The 16,277-nt window shown below is 44.3% G+C and overlaps 2 protein-coding genes across 8 annotated transcripts in view; one reads left to right on the forward strand and one right to left on the reverse strand.

The window, feature by feature from the left end:
• Positions 1-65: 65 nt before the first annotated feature.
• On the forward strand, positions 66-12,863 carry ITGB1BP1 (integrin subunit beta 1 binding protein 1). 2 transcript variants are annotated; one of them, XM_082357572.1, is made up of 7 exons: positions 66-205; positions 4,911-5,015; positions 7,808-7,886; positions 9,230-9,366; positions 11,288-11,380; positions 11,943-12,092; positions 12,594-12,863. In XM_082357572.1, the coding sequence occupies exons 2-7, from the start codon at positions 4,944-4,946 to the stop codon at positions 12,663-12,665; spliced, it is 603 nt and encodes a 200-aa protein (XP_082213698.1). In that variant the 5' UTR covers positions 66-205; positions 4,911-4,943; the 3' UTR covers positions 12,666-12,863. The 2 variants fall into 2 exon arrangements, with proteins under 2 accessions (XP_082213698.1, XP_082213699.1); XM_082357573.1 differs by lacking the exon at positions 66-205 and adding an exon at positions 1,476-1,689.
• A 477-nt stretch (positions 12,864-13,340) lies between these two features.
• Positions 13,341-16,277, reverse strand: part of ASAP2 (ArfGAP with SH3 domain, ankyrin repeat and PH domain 2) — a gene marked incomplete at its 5' end in the record, with an annotated part of 159,735 nt that continues 156,798 nt past the window's right edge. For all 6 annotated transcript variants that reach the window (XM_082357545.1, XM_082357547.1, XM_082357546.1 and 3 more), the window contains one exon: positions 13,341-15,778. In XM_082357545.1, coding sequence (XP_082213671.1) covers positions 15,704-15,778 — 75 coding nt within the window. In that variant the 3' untranslated portion in view covers positions 13,341-15,703. The remainder of the gene's footprint in view (positions 15,779-16,277) is intronic.

Consider the following 16,277-nt stretch of genomic DNA (forward strand, 5'->3'; position numbering starts at 1 on the left):
CTGACTTCCGGTCGTAGAACAAGGGGTCGGTCCGGGCACCGGGGGCGGGGTCAGGACTGCGCCTGCGCGAGGCTTCGGAGGCGGGGCCCGGCGGGCGGGGCCACGGAGCTGGAAAAGCGGGCGCTGGGTTTAGACCTGGAGTGGCTCCCGTGGTTCGGGCTGCGCAGGCTGTGGGTGTCTGACCCCGATCGCAGTCGGCGTTGAGGTGAGAGCCCGGCCCTCGCCGCGCTCGGGCTGAGCCTGGCCGGGACCGCGGGTCCCGAGGGCGGCGCCGGCGGGGAAGCCCGCGGCGGGGCGGATGGGTGGGGCCGCGGGGGCTGCGGTCTCCACCGGGACCCGCCTTCCCTGGGTGGGGGACCCAGGCCCCGAGGTGGTGCGGGGCGGGCGGCGGGAGCCGAGGAGCGGGCCCGGCCCTGCGGGAGGAGGCAGTGCCCCGGTGCCGATTCCTGTCTGGGGTGGGACTGCAGCTCCGGTGACGACGGGTGTGGCGTGTGGCGTGTGGCTGGGTCCGGTCGGAAGGGTGATGGAGTGAGAGCATCCGCGGGGCTGCTCCCCGCGTCAGGCTCTGATTTGAGGGGCGATGGAGAGCGTTCACTTTTTGTGCGGAATCCTGTTGGTTCCTCCACGCGTCGTGGCTGTTTCCACGCAGCGCGGGGCCGGGGTTGCGTCTGTTTTGTTTACTGTCATCCTGAGCACCGGCACGTGGCAGGCGCTCCCGACAGGAGCTGGGCGGGGTCTGGAAAGAGCTTTGGAGCCAACTCTACCAAGGTTCCAAACTTGGCCCCATGCATTACCAGCCTGGTGGCCTTGTGCAAGCTGCTTCGTCTACTTTGCGCTTTGGCTGCCTCATTGGAAAGGGGCTGTAATACTGCAACCTTGCCGGTCAGTGGAGAGGGTCAGAGGTATACACAGATGGCATAGGGTGTGTGTGTCTGTCTGTCTGTCTGTGTGTGTGTGTGTGTGTGTGTGTGTGTATAAAACATATCACCTAGCACTGGTTGGCAGATGGTAGGTGCTCAGGACGTGGGAGTTGTCATCTGGATGTTATCTCACAAGAAGGTTCTCCAGTTCTTTAAGCATGGCCTCTGCCAGGCTGTAGCAGGCATCGGATATACAGAGCTGACCTAGCCCTGATCTTTGATGAGCTCACAGTTCTGAGTGAGATAGGTACAAGTAGACAGTAGCCGACTAATGCTAAGATCAGGGTATAAACTCAAGCTGTGGAAGACCCATCCCTTAGCCCAACCTGGAGGCTTTCTGGAAGAGAAGCCTGAACTGAGTCTTGGAAGGTGACCGGTTAGCCAAATAAATAGAAGGTGGAAGGGCATTCCAGGCAGAGGGAATGGCAGGAGCAAAGCGTGGAAACAGGGAGCAGAGTGCATGCTGAGAACCGCAAGCCAGTTTGCATTCCTTACAGATTAATTGAGTGTGAAACTGGTTGTGGACGATGAGACTAGAGGTCCACGCGAGCCCGGTCATGGAGGACCTTGCGTGTCCTGGCAAAGAGCCTGACTTCGGTCTCTAACTTTGAGGAGCCAACAAAAGATTTTAAGCAGGTTAAATGGCATCTGACTTGAGTTTTAAAGAAATCATTTCAGCTGGAGCTTGGTGACAGATTTGAAGCGGCAAGGAGTCCAGCTGGGACTGATACCGACCAGGGTTCTTGGCCTTCCCAATCAGTAGAAATGGGTAAGAGGCCAGTCCAGAAGTTCAGGCAGGGCTTGACTGGGGCTCCTGCAGCTGCAGGAGGGGAGCAAAAACAAGTAACAGGTTCCCTTGCTTGCTCCCCCCACCCCAGGGGGGCAAGCTCGTCCGTTACACGGGGTGAGGGTAGGGGTGTGTCCAGGGGTCGGGCGGAGGGGCGGCTGAGGTGGTTCGCCCACCCCTTGGCGGTGTTGAGCGCAGGGGGCACGCGCAGGACCCTGCTTTTGCCCCTGACACCCTGTTTTTGCTCTTCAGAAGTGGTAGTTGGGGTTTTTTTTGGTCTTTTTGTGTTTTGTTGTCCAGAATTTGCCCCAACTGCACGTGCATGCACGCAGTTATTTTTAGTTCCTTTATAGTTTCTTTGTATCTGTTACTCGAGGAGACGTTTGTCCATGTGCAATCACTGCAGCAAAGGGTCCCAGGTCCCAGCCTGTCTCAGGACAAGGTCCCTCACCCTTGAAATATCTCCTGATGGCTTGTGAATTCCTTAAATTGCATTCCAAACTTTGTGCATTTTTTATGGGTTAAGGGTCCATTGCTTTCATCACATAATGAAAAAGTATTTCTATGTAGCCGTAGTCTAGGACGGTGCAGGCCCTGTTTAGAGACATGGATGAGGGAACTCTTCAGGTGGTATAATCAGTGCATCTCGGACTTGACTAGATGTGAGGGCTGGAGGTCAGTGAGGAGTCGGTGATTTCCTGGTTTCTACCAGAAATAATGGAATTTACTGAAAGGGAGAGGAGAGGAGCAGGTGTGGAGGGGAAGAGGATGGGTTCTGCTTTCGGCCTTTTTGCCTTTGATGGGTCTGTGGAACATCCAAGTGACAGTATCTTTGGTCTCATTTTTATGCACGAATAATTTAGAGACAAGAATGATTTGCTTAATGAAGAACATGCATCAAAATAGTGGCAGATGTCAAAGGTTTTCATAATTGCATTTCCCCTTCAGCTCCTAGATTGATGATGGAAAGAAAGTCTCAAGGAGTTGCAAAGGCCTTATTATGTAGTGATTTTCGAATCGTTCTAGTATTCCAGGGATTTGAAGAGATGCTTCAGGATTTCATAACAATACTATCAAATTTTTAAAAATCATATTTAAAATTGTTATATATATATATAAATAGTACTTATATATACTTAAAATATAATGTGCTTAAATGTGCTATACTCCGACATTCTAACCCATCAGGTTATGATGTTATGCTGCCAGGTTAACCCAGTTTTGTGCAGACCTTGGAATAAGGCCCTCTTGCCTTCTCTTTCTAACTGAGAAATATCCTGTGATGGCAGGGCTATCGTTTGCAACGAATTATCCACGGAAGCCTTCTAAGTAGGCCCCCTCTTTTTACTCTTATCCTGTGCAACTAGTTCCCTACCCAGCAGCCAGTCATCTTTCTAAAACAGAAATCTGATCGTATCACCTGACTGCTTTTTTAAAACCCTGAGTCTTCCTGTGAAACCCAAAACAAAACCCCAGCTTTCGTTGTGGCCTGCGAGGTCTCCTGTGGATCTTTCCCTCCTGTCACTCTCCCTCCTCCTCCTGTTCTTAGTCATATTGGCCTCTCACCGGTCTGTGCGTCAGAGGACATCCCTCAGGACCTTGGCACTTGCTGTGCCCCCCACTCACGGTGCTTCTCCATGTTCACGGCTACCCCCCCCCTTCTCTCAGGGCTTAACTCCCGCTTCCTCAGAACATCTTTTTCTGTCTAAAATCGTCCCCCCTTCCTTTGATCACTATCTCCTTAAATTGCTTTAGTTCCCCTCGTAGCAATTATTGTTTCCAAATAACGTGTTTTATACTTGGTTTTCCTGTTGGTCTGTCTACTCCCTCTAGAAATGAGCTCCCTGAGGTCAGGGGCTTTTTCTGTCTTATTCACTGGTGCATCCCCAGCACCTGGTAGGTGCTCACTGGCTACTCAGGAACGAATGAATGAATCACATGTTCTCTTTACTCCACAAATGAAGCAGAAATATAGAAATAAGTTGGCTGATGGGGCTGATTAAAAAGCTTGGGCTCAGGAGTCAAGTTTTGGGTCAGTGGCCTAAGGTCAGATGCTAGTGAGTGGACTTGGCAGGGGGGGGCCCTCCAAATTCAATGGGAGAAACTGTGTGTTGGAGAGGGGCATTCATTGACCACCCCGTGATTTACTCATTCTTTTCCTTCATCAGGTCCCTTGTTTTTCTGACAAGAATTGACCATGTCGTAATGAAAGGAAGCTATCTCTGCAGACTGCTGTCTGTTGAACGTTTGAAGACGATAAGATAGTGTTCGATTCTGTAGTGAGCAGGTTCCCTTGTTCCCTCTGTAGAACCAACCTTTAGTAAACATTTGTTAGGTTCTTGTATTCGTAAATCCTCCTGAAAGATGGGTCACAGTTCCCTTGTCTACAGAAGGCAGATTCTAACCTATCTTCTGTAAGCCCCCTGATGGGGGGCCTAGAGCTCCAGCAGAGACCCTCAGAAAACATCTGTGTCACCAGGTTGCTGTGAGGATAAAGTGAGACAGTGTGTTTGGAAGTACTTGAACTATGAAACATTATGCAGGCTAGTTCGTAATTTTCCAGGTATAATATATGTGCTCCTACGAAATGTGCAAGGAGAAATCGAAAATTTTAAAAAAGATGTACATAAGCCTGACTCTGGGAAACTGAAGGTCGCCTCCTTCCCTGGCCTTACTGGAACAAGATGAGAGGTAGCACCTGGCAATGTTTTCATGTCAGCCTTTACTTAAAGATAGTTGGAGACTTTAAGAAAAATGCACATTTCCGAGATGTATCAGTGCCTTCAGTTCTTAGCCCTGCCATTTACAGAACAGGAACCGGAGACAGTGACTTGGTTGATAAACTAATATGTCACATATTTTACTAACGTCTTGACTTGATTAAAGAGAAGGAAGGCACTTGAATATATTGAGAACTAGATGTCACTTCTGAACAGTGCTTTCCACACCTCCGGAGGTGACAAGAAGGTTCCTACCTTTTTGGTTTACTGGGTTAGAATTTTGTGATTCAAAAAGAGAATAAGAATGAAAAAGAGTAATACCCACATTTTGTGGTCAACGGAAAATATTTATGTTTTAAGTAAAAGGAATACGCCATGGAACTGGGAGGAACTGATGGTTTTTATTTATTTTTATTCCTATTATGTGTAAAGGGATTTAAAGTTGCTTTTCTCAATGTATCTAACCAGCGCTTGTTCTTCCAGGGGGCGTGCCTCTGGATCGAGCTATGGTGGAAGATGTTTCGGAAAGGGAAAAAGCGACACAGCAGTAGCAGCTCCCAGAGTAGTGAAATCAGTACTAAGAGCAAGGTAGGGGTGATGGCGTGGAGGCCGCAGTCATTAAGTGGTGAGAATTTTGTTTCTTCTAACCGATGCTGCGTGAAGGGTGCTAACCACGGCAGACCTGCTGATGTTCTTCAAACTAGAGGTTTTTCACATTCATTTTTTTGCACTCGAGACACATTGTGCGCTTGATTTAATTTTATTTTGTTTTGGTAGATTTTCTGGAGTTCTTAACTCCGCTAACCTAGAGGGGTCAGGACTTACGAATGGTCTCACTGAAACGCTGATTTTTAAAGTGTTTGTATGACAGGAATTGCAGGCAATCAGGGAGCTGGAGGTCTTGAATTCTAGGGTTTGAGGTGTGTGTGCAAATTATAATTCTGTTTTGTCACGGTGAGTTAGTTGGACAGTGAGGCAAATGCCCTGATTTGAGTGCGCGGGGCCCTTCAAGTCCCAGGTCCTGGTCCCCTGGGTCCACTGGACTCGGACTAGAGAGCCCTTTTAAGTCATTCTCCACCCTCGTGAGCTCTTGGTGCCCAGTGCCAGGACTGGGTGAGGCGGGAGAGGAGCCCTCGGCCCACACGCACGGGTGCCCCCCTCCGGGGCGCCTCTCACCAGCCCGTGGGCAGCGCCCTGGGTGACAACGGCCACGCTCGGGGCCGGACACACGCACCACTGCCCTTCGGGAGTCTCCAGCAGGCAAGGGGAGCGGTGTTGTCCCTGAGCTGTCAGCACATAGCCCAAAGCACCAAAACCTGACATTTTAGGAGTCCTGTGCAGTCTTTTTTTTTTTTTTTTTTTTTTAATATTTATTTATTTATTTGGTTGCACCGGGTCTTATTTACTTATTTATTTTTATATTTATTTTTGGCTGTGTTGGGTCTTCGTTTCTGTGCGAGGGCTTTCTCCAGTTGCGGCGAGCAGGGGCCACTCTTCATCGCGGTGCGCGGGCCTCTCACTATCGCAGCCTCTCTTGTTGCGGAGCACAGGCTCCAGACGCGCAGGCTCAGTAGTTGTGGCTCACGGGCTTAGTTGCTCTGCGGCATGTGGGATCCTCCCAGACCAGGGCTCGAACCCGTGTCCCCTGCACTAGCAGGCAGACTCTCAACCACTGCGCCACCAGGGAAGCCCCTGTGCAGTCTTAAATGGGAAAATTCACCGTTCTCCTGTCAGGTTTCGGAACTCCTGAAGCTAGTTGAGACCCACCCCGCTGTTACCTAAGTGTGAGGACCTCAGCCTGGGAACAGGAAGGCCCAGCTTCCTGTTTTCTAGATCAGAAAGTGGATAAAGGGAGACGTACTGACCTGCGGCTCGCAGAGTAGGGCCAGAGCTCGGTTTCTGATTCCTGAAGGACCTGCTGCCCCGGGCAGGTGGCGGAGGCAGGGCGAGAGGGGTGCAGGAGGGCCGCGGGCCCGGAGGGAGGTCTTACCCCCAAGTGATGGCGAGCCTCGTGCAGTTCCTAAGCAGGGTGCTGTGACTCAGATTTGTGTTCGAGGGTGATGTAAGCTTCTGCTGTTATAATTCGGAACCTCAGAAAAATAGGCCGGTTTCTCCCTTCCTGTTCTTCTGTTCTGAGGGTTGTTAGGTTCTGACAACCTGTTAGGTTTTCCTGTGCGGAGGGGTAATTTGAGGCACAGAACCTCACTCTGTTACACACTTCCCAGAAGCCAGCCTGACTTTGTAACGGCATCTTAATTCCAACTCCCCTTCCCTCACCCTTTGAATATTTAGGATTTTTTCCAATTTGTCAGTACCACACAAATTGATGTTGAACTTCTGTGTGCATACAGCCCTGCTCTTATTTTATATTCCAAGAAGTGCCGTTATTGAGAAAGGGAAGAAATAAGGCTTGATACATTTTTGCATTCACCTTGATTCACTTCTTAAACATCTAAAAATTTGAGTGTACTTTTAAAATTTAATTTTGATTTGAAGTGTAAAAAAGTGATTTTTTTTTTCCCTTTTTGGCCGAGCTGTGCCGCTTGCGGGATCTTAGTACCCCGACCAGGGATCGAATCTGGGCCCCGTCAGTGAAAGTGCCAAGTTCTAAGCACTGGACCGCCAGGGAATTCCCAATAAGTGATTTGTTTAATTGAAAGTTTTTACTGTTATTTCTAAAAATATTAAGCACATCGAGAGTATGATGCTGTAGAACAAACTATATTAACGTGTATGATTCTTTGAATTTTGCTTAACAGATTTGTTGGTTTTTCTTTGTAATTCATGTTGCAGTTATGCTCTGGTCCGCCAGTCGGCCTGTGTTTACCTGTTGTAGGCCAGGTAGTAGCTGGAGTCATTGCAGATGCTGGGGTGAGAATTAGGAGACGTAGATTAGAGATCTGGGGTATTTACTAGATGTAACCTTGGGTAAATCACTTCACCTCTCTGTGTTTCTCCGCTCATTTACTAAACAGGATAATACTCCCTGCCTGCTTTCTGCACAGGGTTCTTCTGGGGTTCTTTGGAAATATTACAAAAGCAAGGTGTAGGTTTTCACATATGACATAAATATCAGGCATCTTATAAGGAGATACAGGTAGTGGCTCTGATTTAAACTGGGAGTGTTGACCTCACGTTTGTTTATCCAATATCGTGTGATGGGAAGAGCAGTTGGGACTGTCTTTTTTTTTGGAAGTTTGCTAAGGAATTTGTCTTTAGAAAAATCTGTCACAGTCGATCTACCTGAATAATTGACCTGATTTTATATGTGTTAATTCAACTATAATAAATAAGTCATTTGAACGTTGGGTAGAGAACTTGAGAGAAGATAGTGCTTCTAATTGCGTTTACAATTTTTCTGTTGGTTTGTTATTTCTCAGTCTGTAGACTCCAGCCTTGGGGGGCTTTCTCGATCCAGCACCGTGGCGAGCCTTGATACCGATTCCACCAAGAGCTCAGGTACGGAGGGCGGATCATTTTGGCGAAGGCTTCTAACTGATGCTTGTGGAGTTTTGCCAGAGTAGCACAAGGAGTCCTTGAGTATTTGGGGTTTTCTTCCTCTGCTCTGCCATTTTTGACAAGAGTTTAGAAATGGTCCAAAATCTGGCGGAACGTGGCTTGGGGTGGCGGGTAGGTGGTGAAAGCCGCTGCCTTGGAGCAAACTGCTCTTAATGGTTGTGCAGCAGAAACTTGTGGAAAACTTCGTGGTGACAGTTTAGAAGTGTCAAAATAGCTTTGTAAGAAATGGGCTGGCGGATTGTGAATTATTTTGGAATTACATTCTTCGTGGGGGGTAAGACACATCCTGCTGATTAAAAAGATTAAAGAGCTGCTTACCCGGAGACGTACCAGCTCGTTAACATCAGGAGCATGTGGTAATGAGGGGAGCATCTGTCACAGGCCCTTGAAAACATTTATGCAGCCTCCCGAAAGGAGCAGCTCTTCAGAAATCAGAAGGTGGTTTTTGACCCACCTGTTAGCCGGTGTCTAATTGGAAACCTACTACATTCATTTTCTTGTATAAAATCCTTCCACTTTTCCTTTCGGGATCATGGGCGACTCGATCCATAAAAGGTGGTAGGAGTGGGAGAGAAGATGTAAAAGGGAATATAGTAGCATAAGGTCTATTGTCTTTACTTCCAGATGCTTTAAAACATTAAAAATGTGGGCATCTTTTTATTACATAAACGTAATCTAAAAGTGACCACAGAGTATTCCCTTACTATGGCAGACGTTGTAAAATCCTTTGCGGTACTTTTGTACTGGCTGGATTTTACGGCACACACAGTTCTTCACCTATTACCATCTGTTTTGTAAGGGACTTCCTGTCTGGCGTTATTCCATCTACATTGAAAAAAAAAATTTCTGGTCTTTTCTGACTGAATGGGAGAGGTAGATCAGGTTTCCTGAATCAGGAAAGAAAGCTAAAAGTGAAAGGTAAAAAGGGAGAAGAAACCAAAAAATAATTAAATGTCATATGCATTACAAAGGTACTCAATCACTGTCAAGTTGACAATTTAGCTTTCTTCTTTTTGAAGAAGAAATGAAGCATAGTAATAATTTATTCCCTTTGAGATTTTTATATATTTAGTACATTGTGAGTCACTGAGGAAAAGGTTAGTGAAATTTTTAGTTCTTTCCCATGACATCAAAAAGTTTGCATTTAAAATTTTTAAATTTTTATTAAAGGTTAACTTCTGATGACACCCTCTGTTTCCTGGCTGGGGAGAGGTTGAGGATACCCTGTAATGCAGCTATTTCTTTTGAAGTCTTACTCTTACAATTTTTCTTTTCACCTTTAGGACAAAGCAACAGTAATTCAGATACCTGTGCAGAATTTCGAATAAAATATGTTGGTGCCATTGAGAAACTGAAACTCTCCGAGGGAAAAAGTCTCGAAGGGCCACTAGACCTGATAAATTATATAGATGTCGCCCAGGTAAAAAAAAAAAAAAAAAAAAAAAAGTTCAATTTTCTCAGATTTCAGAGTGAACTCATGGCTTTGGAGAAAGTCAGCACTCTTCAGGTCTCCTCACTGCTTCTCCTGAAGCCGTGCTTTTTTCACTGTTACGTTGTTACTGAGCGCTGGGGTCAGAGGAGGTACAGGGCGCCTTGGATACCGAGTCGAAGAGGAACCCAGGGACACAGTCCCTTCCTTCAGACGGTGCTTTTCACTTTTTCTGGGGCCGACTGAAAAAGTCCCCTTGTTTAAATGGGGAGCCGAGTACGGTGGCTGGGTACACACCACAAGCTTCTCTCTGAAACAGTCTGGCAAGTCTTACTGTATCTCCGTGGAACTAGGTTCAGCTCTTTGAATAATCTAATTCATAGTGGTGTTGACCTACCATATCTATTTATTCATACCCTGTTTCCAACAAGAACTGAGGGAAGTTTCAAAAATATATCCTGGTCAAGAAGATAAAAAATAAATCACCACGAAGGAAAATTTAGTATGAAAATTAAGACAAATCAAGGTGTGAGGTTTGTGCCTAAAGTATTGTAAGGTCCGTACCCTTGCCAGTGATGGGAGTGGATGAGCCAGAAGACTTAATCCTATCAACAGTTAGTTAACTTGCTTCCCAAGTTTCTAGAAGATGGAATTGCTTGTCTTTGTGTTCATTAACAAAGGGATATTACTGCAATGGAAAGAGTCCCTTATCAGTTTATAGAGTGCTGGTTACTATTAAGAGTATATAGTCTCTTAACTCATGGAGATGGGATCCTTAAATATACTGTTTCATGTCTTCATGAAAGTGAAGGAGGTCTCCGGTGTCTCAGGGGAAATCAGCTGATCTAATCTGCCATTTAACAGACAACTGTTGGTAGTCTGGGCAAACACAATGATCCCAGCCTTTAGTTTGAAATATAAAGTCATTCCAACGTGCAAGCAACAACTAATCTAAGTAAAGTATTCTACTGAAAGATGGCTAATAATGTTTTCTCCCAAAAGTACACTAGGATTTTCATTCTGACAAGGACTGCTCAATTTCTCACATCACTGTAGAAATGGGGCTTATCAGAATTCCATTATTGACGATAGCATTGCTATTATCCCATCTGTTGATTCTTGGAAATGATTTAACCTGCTGTGAGAAATGAATGGCAAGAGTTTACTCTTGCATGTGAGGACCCAAGAATTAAGGTAGGTGGACATGGCTCCTTTACCATAATCTCTTTAGTGCAGGCAAATGGTTCCACAGAAACATTGACCGTATGGAATATCTACTGATTGCCAGCAGTATCTTATTTATTTTAGAGAAGGCAAGTTAGGCATACTTAGCAGATAAAACTGGACCATCTGCTAGGGAAACCATCAGGCATTATCTGCTGTTTTACTTGTTTCTGAATAGCTCAAAATACTGATTGATATTTTTGAGAGCCGAGTAACCATTCTTCAAGCAGCATTTACTTGTCCAAAGCCCTGGGGCGCTGGGAATACCAGACATATCCAACACCCGGGTAAGATGTAAAACAGCTGAGAAAAATGGCTCTTGCGGCATGTTACCTATCATTTAATGTGCTGACATGAGTATAAACTTTGAGTAAAGGGCCTTAATTTTTCTAATGTAAATATTTAAGCCTCGCTGGGATCTGTGAGGAGTATCAGTTTGTAACTGGGGTTAACAGTAAGCATGGGGTACATGGATCTGAGTTTTGGTCAAATTTGCAGACTGTAAAACAGGTGGGGGGATATTTCTTCTGCCTCTTTGGAGAGAAATTCCTGCTGGGCTGTTGTATGCCCCACATTCTTTAAAGGGTTTGGGTTTGTGATGGCCAGATGCTAAAATTGACTAATCAGAATTAGGAATGAAACATAATTTTTTTAAATGTATATTATGTAATTTATTTTTACTTTAAAGCAAGATGGAAAGTTGCCTTTCGTTCCTCTGGAGGAAGAATTTATTATGGGAGTTTCCAAGTATGGTATAAAAGTATCCACATCAGATCAGTATGTAAGTAATTTAATTAAGGGGGAAAATGTGTTTTAGGTGCTGGGGAGTTCAGGCCGGGAAGGGCCCTCTTGTAGTTAGGTCTGCTTCTGTTTGCAGAGTGGTTGGCTTGTAAACATTTCTGGCAGCTGGTCTTAAAAGTGACCAATTTCCTAGGGTAAATGAATAGGGGCTTTTGCTTGTGTGTGTGTAGGGCCCAAGCCAATCCCCTCCCCTCCCCCGGTTGGTCCCTAATGCATTTTCAGCTTAGGACCCCATGCCAATTCACAGCAGGCATCAGCTTGGAAGCTGGGCATAGAGGATGGGATCGTGAACTTAGATCATCTCACTCCATCTTCCTAGAACTTAAGTAGGAAGGTATGATCCTAAAGGCAAATTGGCCCGCGTAACTGAGCATCCTAGAATGTCCCTTTGGGTGAAAAACCTGTAAAACTACTTTCTGCCCGCTCCATGGATGGATATGCTTAGTTTAAAACCTCATGATAAATTCTGCACTGGGAAATGCGTTATAAGAATGGAGAAACATGTAAAATAGCATGGCCTTTCTTTTCCCTGATTTCTGCAGGATGTTTTGCATCGGCACGCTCTATATTTAATCATCCGGATGGTGTGTTATGATGATGGTCTGGGGGCAGGAAAAAGCTTATTGGCTCTGAAGACCACAGATGCGAGCAACGAAGAATACAACCTGTGGGTTTACCAGTGCCACAGCCTGGTGAGGTTTTCAGTCTCCTTGGTTATTAGTCTAATAATTCATCAAACAAAGTGGCAAAACCAGAGACTGTTTAGTCTTTTCAGAGGCTGAAGAGATGCTCTCTGCCATGGGCCTAGCAAACACCTGGCCTAACAGGAGAAATGAGTGTTATCAGTCAGGCCCCAGGTCAGCCGGGCCAGACCTCCTGCAGGCCGTGAGCTGTTTGTTAGGCCAGGAGCAGATGCAAAGCTGGTGAGGGAAAGCAGCGTGTCCTCCACGGGCAGAGCCCCGCCTTTCCGTACCTTGTTGTTCTGACTCGTGAGGGTCCCTCCCAAAGGCCACGGGGTCCTGTGTTACTGCGTGCAGTTCCTGAAGGGGCACAGGAACATGATGACCCAGGCAGGCCGTGTCCGGGGCTTTCCAAAACTGGTGATGTGTAGGTTTAGGAGAGGCGTTAGGAGGGTCACGTTTACTTCGGGAAGAGATTTATGAACTCTTACTGTATCTTTTCACTTAACGTAGGAACAAGCACAAGCAATCTGCAAAGTTTTATCCACTGCATTTGACTCTGTATTGACATCTGAGAAACCATGAATTCTGCAGTCAAGGGGAAGTAGACTTCATGTGCAAGTTCAGCTGTTTGTTTTCTCAATAGTTCTGTTTTCAATCTGCGGTGTTGTTGAACTATTTTGGAAATATGAGCGATCCTTTGCTCTAGATTTTCTGAAGAAACGCAATATATAAAATATCAGTCGTTTGTTTTTCTATTAAAATGTGTCTTATTTAACAGTGAGTTAACTCTCAATGAAGTTACCTACCTACTGGGACTGAAAAAGCAATGTCATTTTGTCGCTTTTAAACACAAATAAGCTGAATAACCTTTATGTGTCACAGAAGTGCCCTCGGTGATGAATGAACATGGAGAACTTTCTGAGGAAGACCAAGGCCGTCTGTCCTGCAGCACTGGGCAGTGACGTGGTCTCACGGGCTCAGAGCTCTGGTCAGGCAGAGGTTGGCCCGGGGACTTGGGATGTGCTGGTTTCAAATGGTAACACTGCCAACTCAAGTCACAAAGAGTAAAGCTTTAAAAGTGTATCGTCAGGATAACACGCTGGTAAACCAGAAATAGTAAAACCTTCAAAGATTACTGCTCACGTTAAAAGTCATACACTGTAAAGAATCTCATGTTCAGTAGGCTAGTGTATTTTCTAAAGGACTGTTTTTATACACAGTGCTTTACTAAAGATTAAAAACATGAAAAACACCATGTCCATTTAAAAGTATTTTATTTTTTTCCAGTCAAAGGACTAGTTAACAAGAAGAGTAAACTTATTAAACATGCTCTAATTAGGACAATGAAAATAAGAACTGATTTAGGTTATACAATATATACAGTTGCGCTGCAACTAGACCGAAGTAATCAAGTGAATGAACTGAATATCATACATCTCAGATAGTATCCACGCTGTAGACAGTGGTACCCACCCACCCCTTCACAGATCACACAGTAACCATTAGTCTGTGGACAGATTTCTGAGTCGCCATCCCTAGAAGTCAGATCTGATGGAGAATGGCATGCCAAATGCCAGAATCCTGCAGCTAAGTTCATGACATGTAAACTTTAAATATAAATAGATATCTACAATGTTTTCCTTTCTCTCAGTTGCTTTTTTTTTTTAATTTGCAAAGAGCAAATAACTAGGAAAGGATATTAGTAGGGAAGTTAATATAATTTCTCCTCTGGCAAGAGTAATATGAATTACTGCACAATAGCACCACCAAATTGTAGATTGGAAAAATATTTCCTAGATATTTATGTACCAGTGAACCTGATATATTAGTTTGGGACTGGTGTTCAAATGTTGATACGAATCAACTTTAATTCCTTATACAGCTGGCGCCAAGTAGCCAAAAGGCTGATTATAAGATACAGATGTGGGAGCGTTGTATTAAAATACACATATGAAGTGCACTGTGCAAAACATCTGTTTACTTTCTTAAATCTATGAGCGAATTAACTAAATGAAGGGTTCAAAAACAGAAATTAACAATTAGTGAAAACAGATGTAGTGCTTTTAAAAAAGACTTTAATTACAGATCTAACACATTTTTACCCAGAACTTTGAAAGGCAAATTGCCTTACAACATCATAAAACATTCCAGTTTATTCTGTCTCCCTTTATAATAACAAAGAAAAAATACAATGCAATTAAAAAAGAAAAAAAAAGCTCTATACTTACAAAAGTCTTGCATAATAAAGACAGGCTGCTTCAATCAAATGTACCATCATAACAAACGCACTGACAGCATCGTCTCCTTGCTTTCCAAGCCTCCTCTTAAATTTACTCCTTCGCTTTTGGTAAAAATCTAAGTGGTCATCATATGCCTACTTATTCTCAAAGAGTGCCAAAATTTCCAATATACCTACCATGAATCTTACACAATTACTAAATAGAGGTATGATAGTCAAGTTCATTAAACTAATAAATTTTGATTTTATCATATACAACCTAATCCCCCCACCCCCAGTAGCTTAAGAATGATATGATGGACTTCAATAGTAAAACCGGGATGTTTGAGAGTATTTTATTACCTGGGACCTACAGATCTCTGATATGCTCTTGATTACAAACAAATGGGCAGATTAAATTTCAAGACAGTGTAGCTACCATTCCTGTTGGTATATTATATAAATACAAGACACTAAACTGAGTGAACATTCTCTTGGGCTAGAAAGGGAAGGCAGTGGTACACTCGATAGGAAACAGCAAGTCTGTGGTAATATGGTGGGTGGGGGTCGGTCTGCGCCACGGTACTCTAGCTGTGTGACGAGGGAGGCTCAGGAAGGCAAATCCCAAACACCTAAAGCATAGAAACTAAAGAACTGTTTCGCAGTCGATCACCCTTAGTTTTTAACCAGATTCAGGAAATGCAGTTAATATAATCTGGAACTGAATTAACTGCTGTGACATATGCCATAATAAACCACCTGTAGTCGGGTCAAGTAGGCTTGTTCACAACAGGTTACACACACATGCAGGATACACTGATAGTTGCAACCTCACACACCAGGGCTGGAAAGTACAATGCTTATGTATACATTTCCAATAAACATTGGGTGGATTTCAAAGGAAATCTTTAAAGAAAAAAAAGTCTTTAAAGGTGAACTGAAGCATTTTATGTAGAAAGTGCCGGCTGGCTATGGACTTTGAAAGCAACAATTTCCTGGCTTCCTAAAAAGAATAATTGTGCTAAAGGTCACGAACCCCAGAAGTGGGCCAAGAAAAGCAGGATGAATTTCTTTCCCACACTCAAAACATTTTTAGGTTCAACTAATGCTGTAGATTCAGAATCTTCATTATTTAGTTAAAATAACTTTTCAGTTCACCTTTTAGGAAATTCAGTTTTTCCTAATAAAAGTATAGCAATGTTTCATGAAAAACACAAATTATAAAAACAATTCATTCATATATATAAATTGCCTTTGAGTTTTTAAAGCAGAACAGTGGCCTTAGAGAAAGTGGGCTACCGTACAATACAATTCATGAAACAGGTTATCTGGCAAGAGTTTTGGTACCAATAATGAGACGAGATAACTTTTAGAAAAAGAAGTGTTTTTGTTCAGTAGCAATTTAGTCAGCAATAAAGTGCACAAATGACACAGGAAATGCTCCTTTGCGACTGGGATCTCCATCGATGTGGCCGATCTGAAATGAATAAGAGGTTATGTTGTTACACAAATTCCAAATGTTGGAAACTTTGAAGGGCATTACAGCATTTGGAGGAAAAAAAAAAAAGATTTGTTTGGAAGAATCTCTTCTGGGAAAGAATTACTTGGGTACAACATCTAAACTGTTTTTCCTTTCGCTCCCATCTCAAATAGTGCCGGCCTACTACCCGCAGGGACTCCTACCTGCGGGGAGTCGGTGTCTGCACACACGCCCCACCGCGGTCCTGGTGGTCTCGGGGGGCAGGCAGCACAGGATCAGACCACCACCCCGACCTCCCTTTTTGTTTGTTTGTTTTTTTAAACGGATGAAGAAACTGAATGTCAGAAGTCTGTGCGCTGCCAAGTCACAGAAAGTGGCAAATGTGAGTCGGCCCTATTTAAATGCAGTCAAAGCATTTAAGACTCCAGTAAGTCCATTTACTTTTGCTCTGGGAAAATTACAAAAATTATACCTCAAGTCTGATCTCAACGATGTA

Source organism: Balaenoptera borealis (assembly GCF_965194805.1).
Source record: "Balaenoptera borealis genome assembly, chromosome: 15".
In the NCBI taxonomy this organism is placed as follows: Eukaryota; Metazoa; Chordata; class Mammalia; order Artiodactyla; family Balaenopteridae; genus Balaenoptera; species Balaenoptera borealis.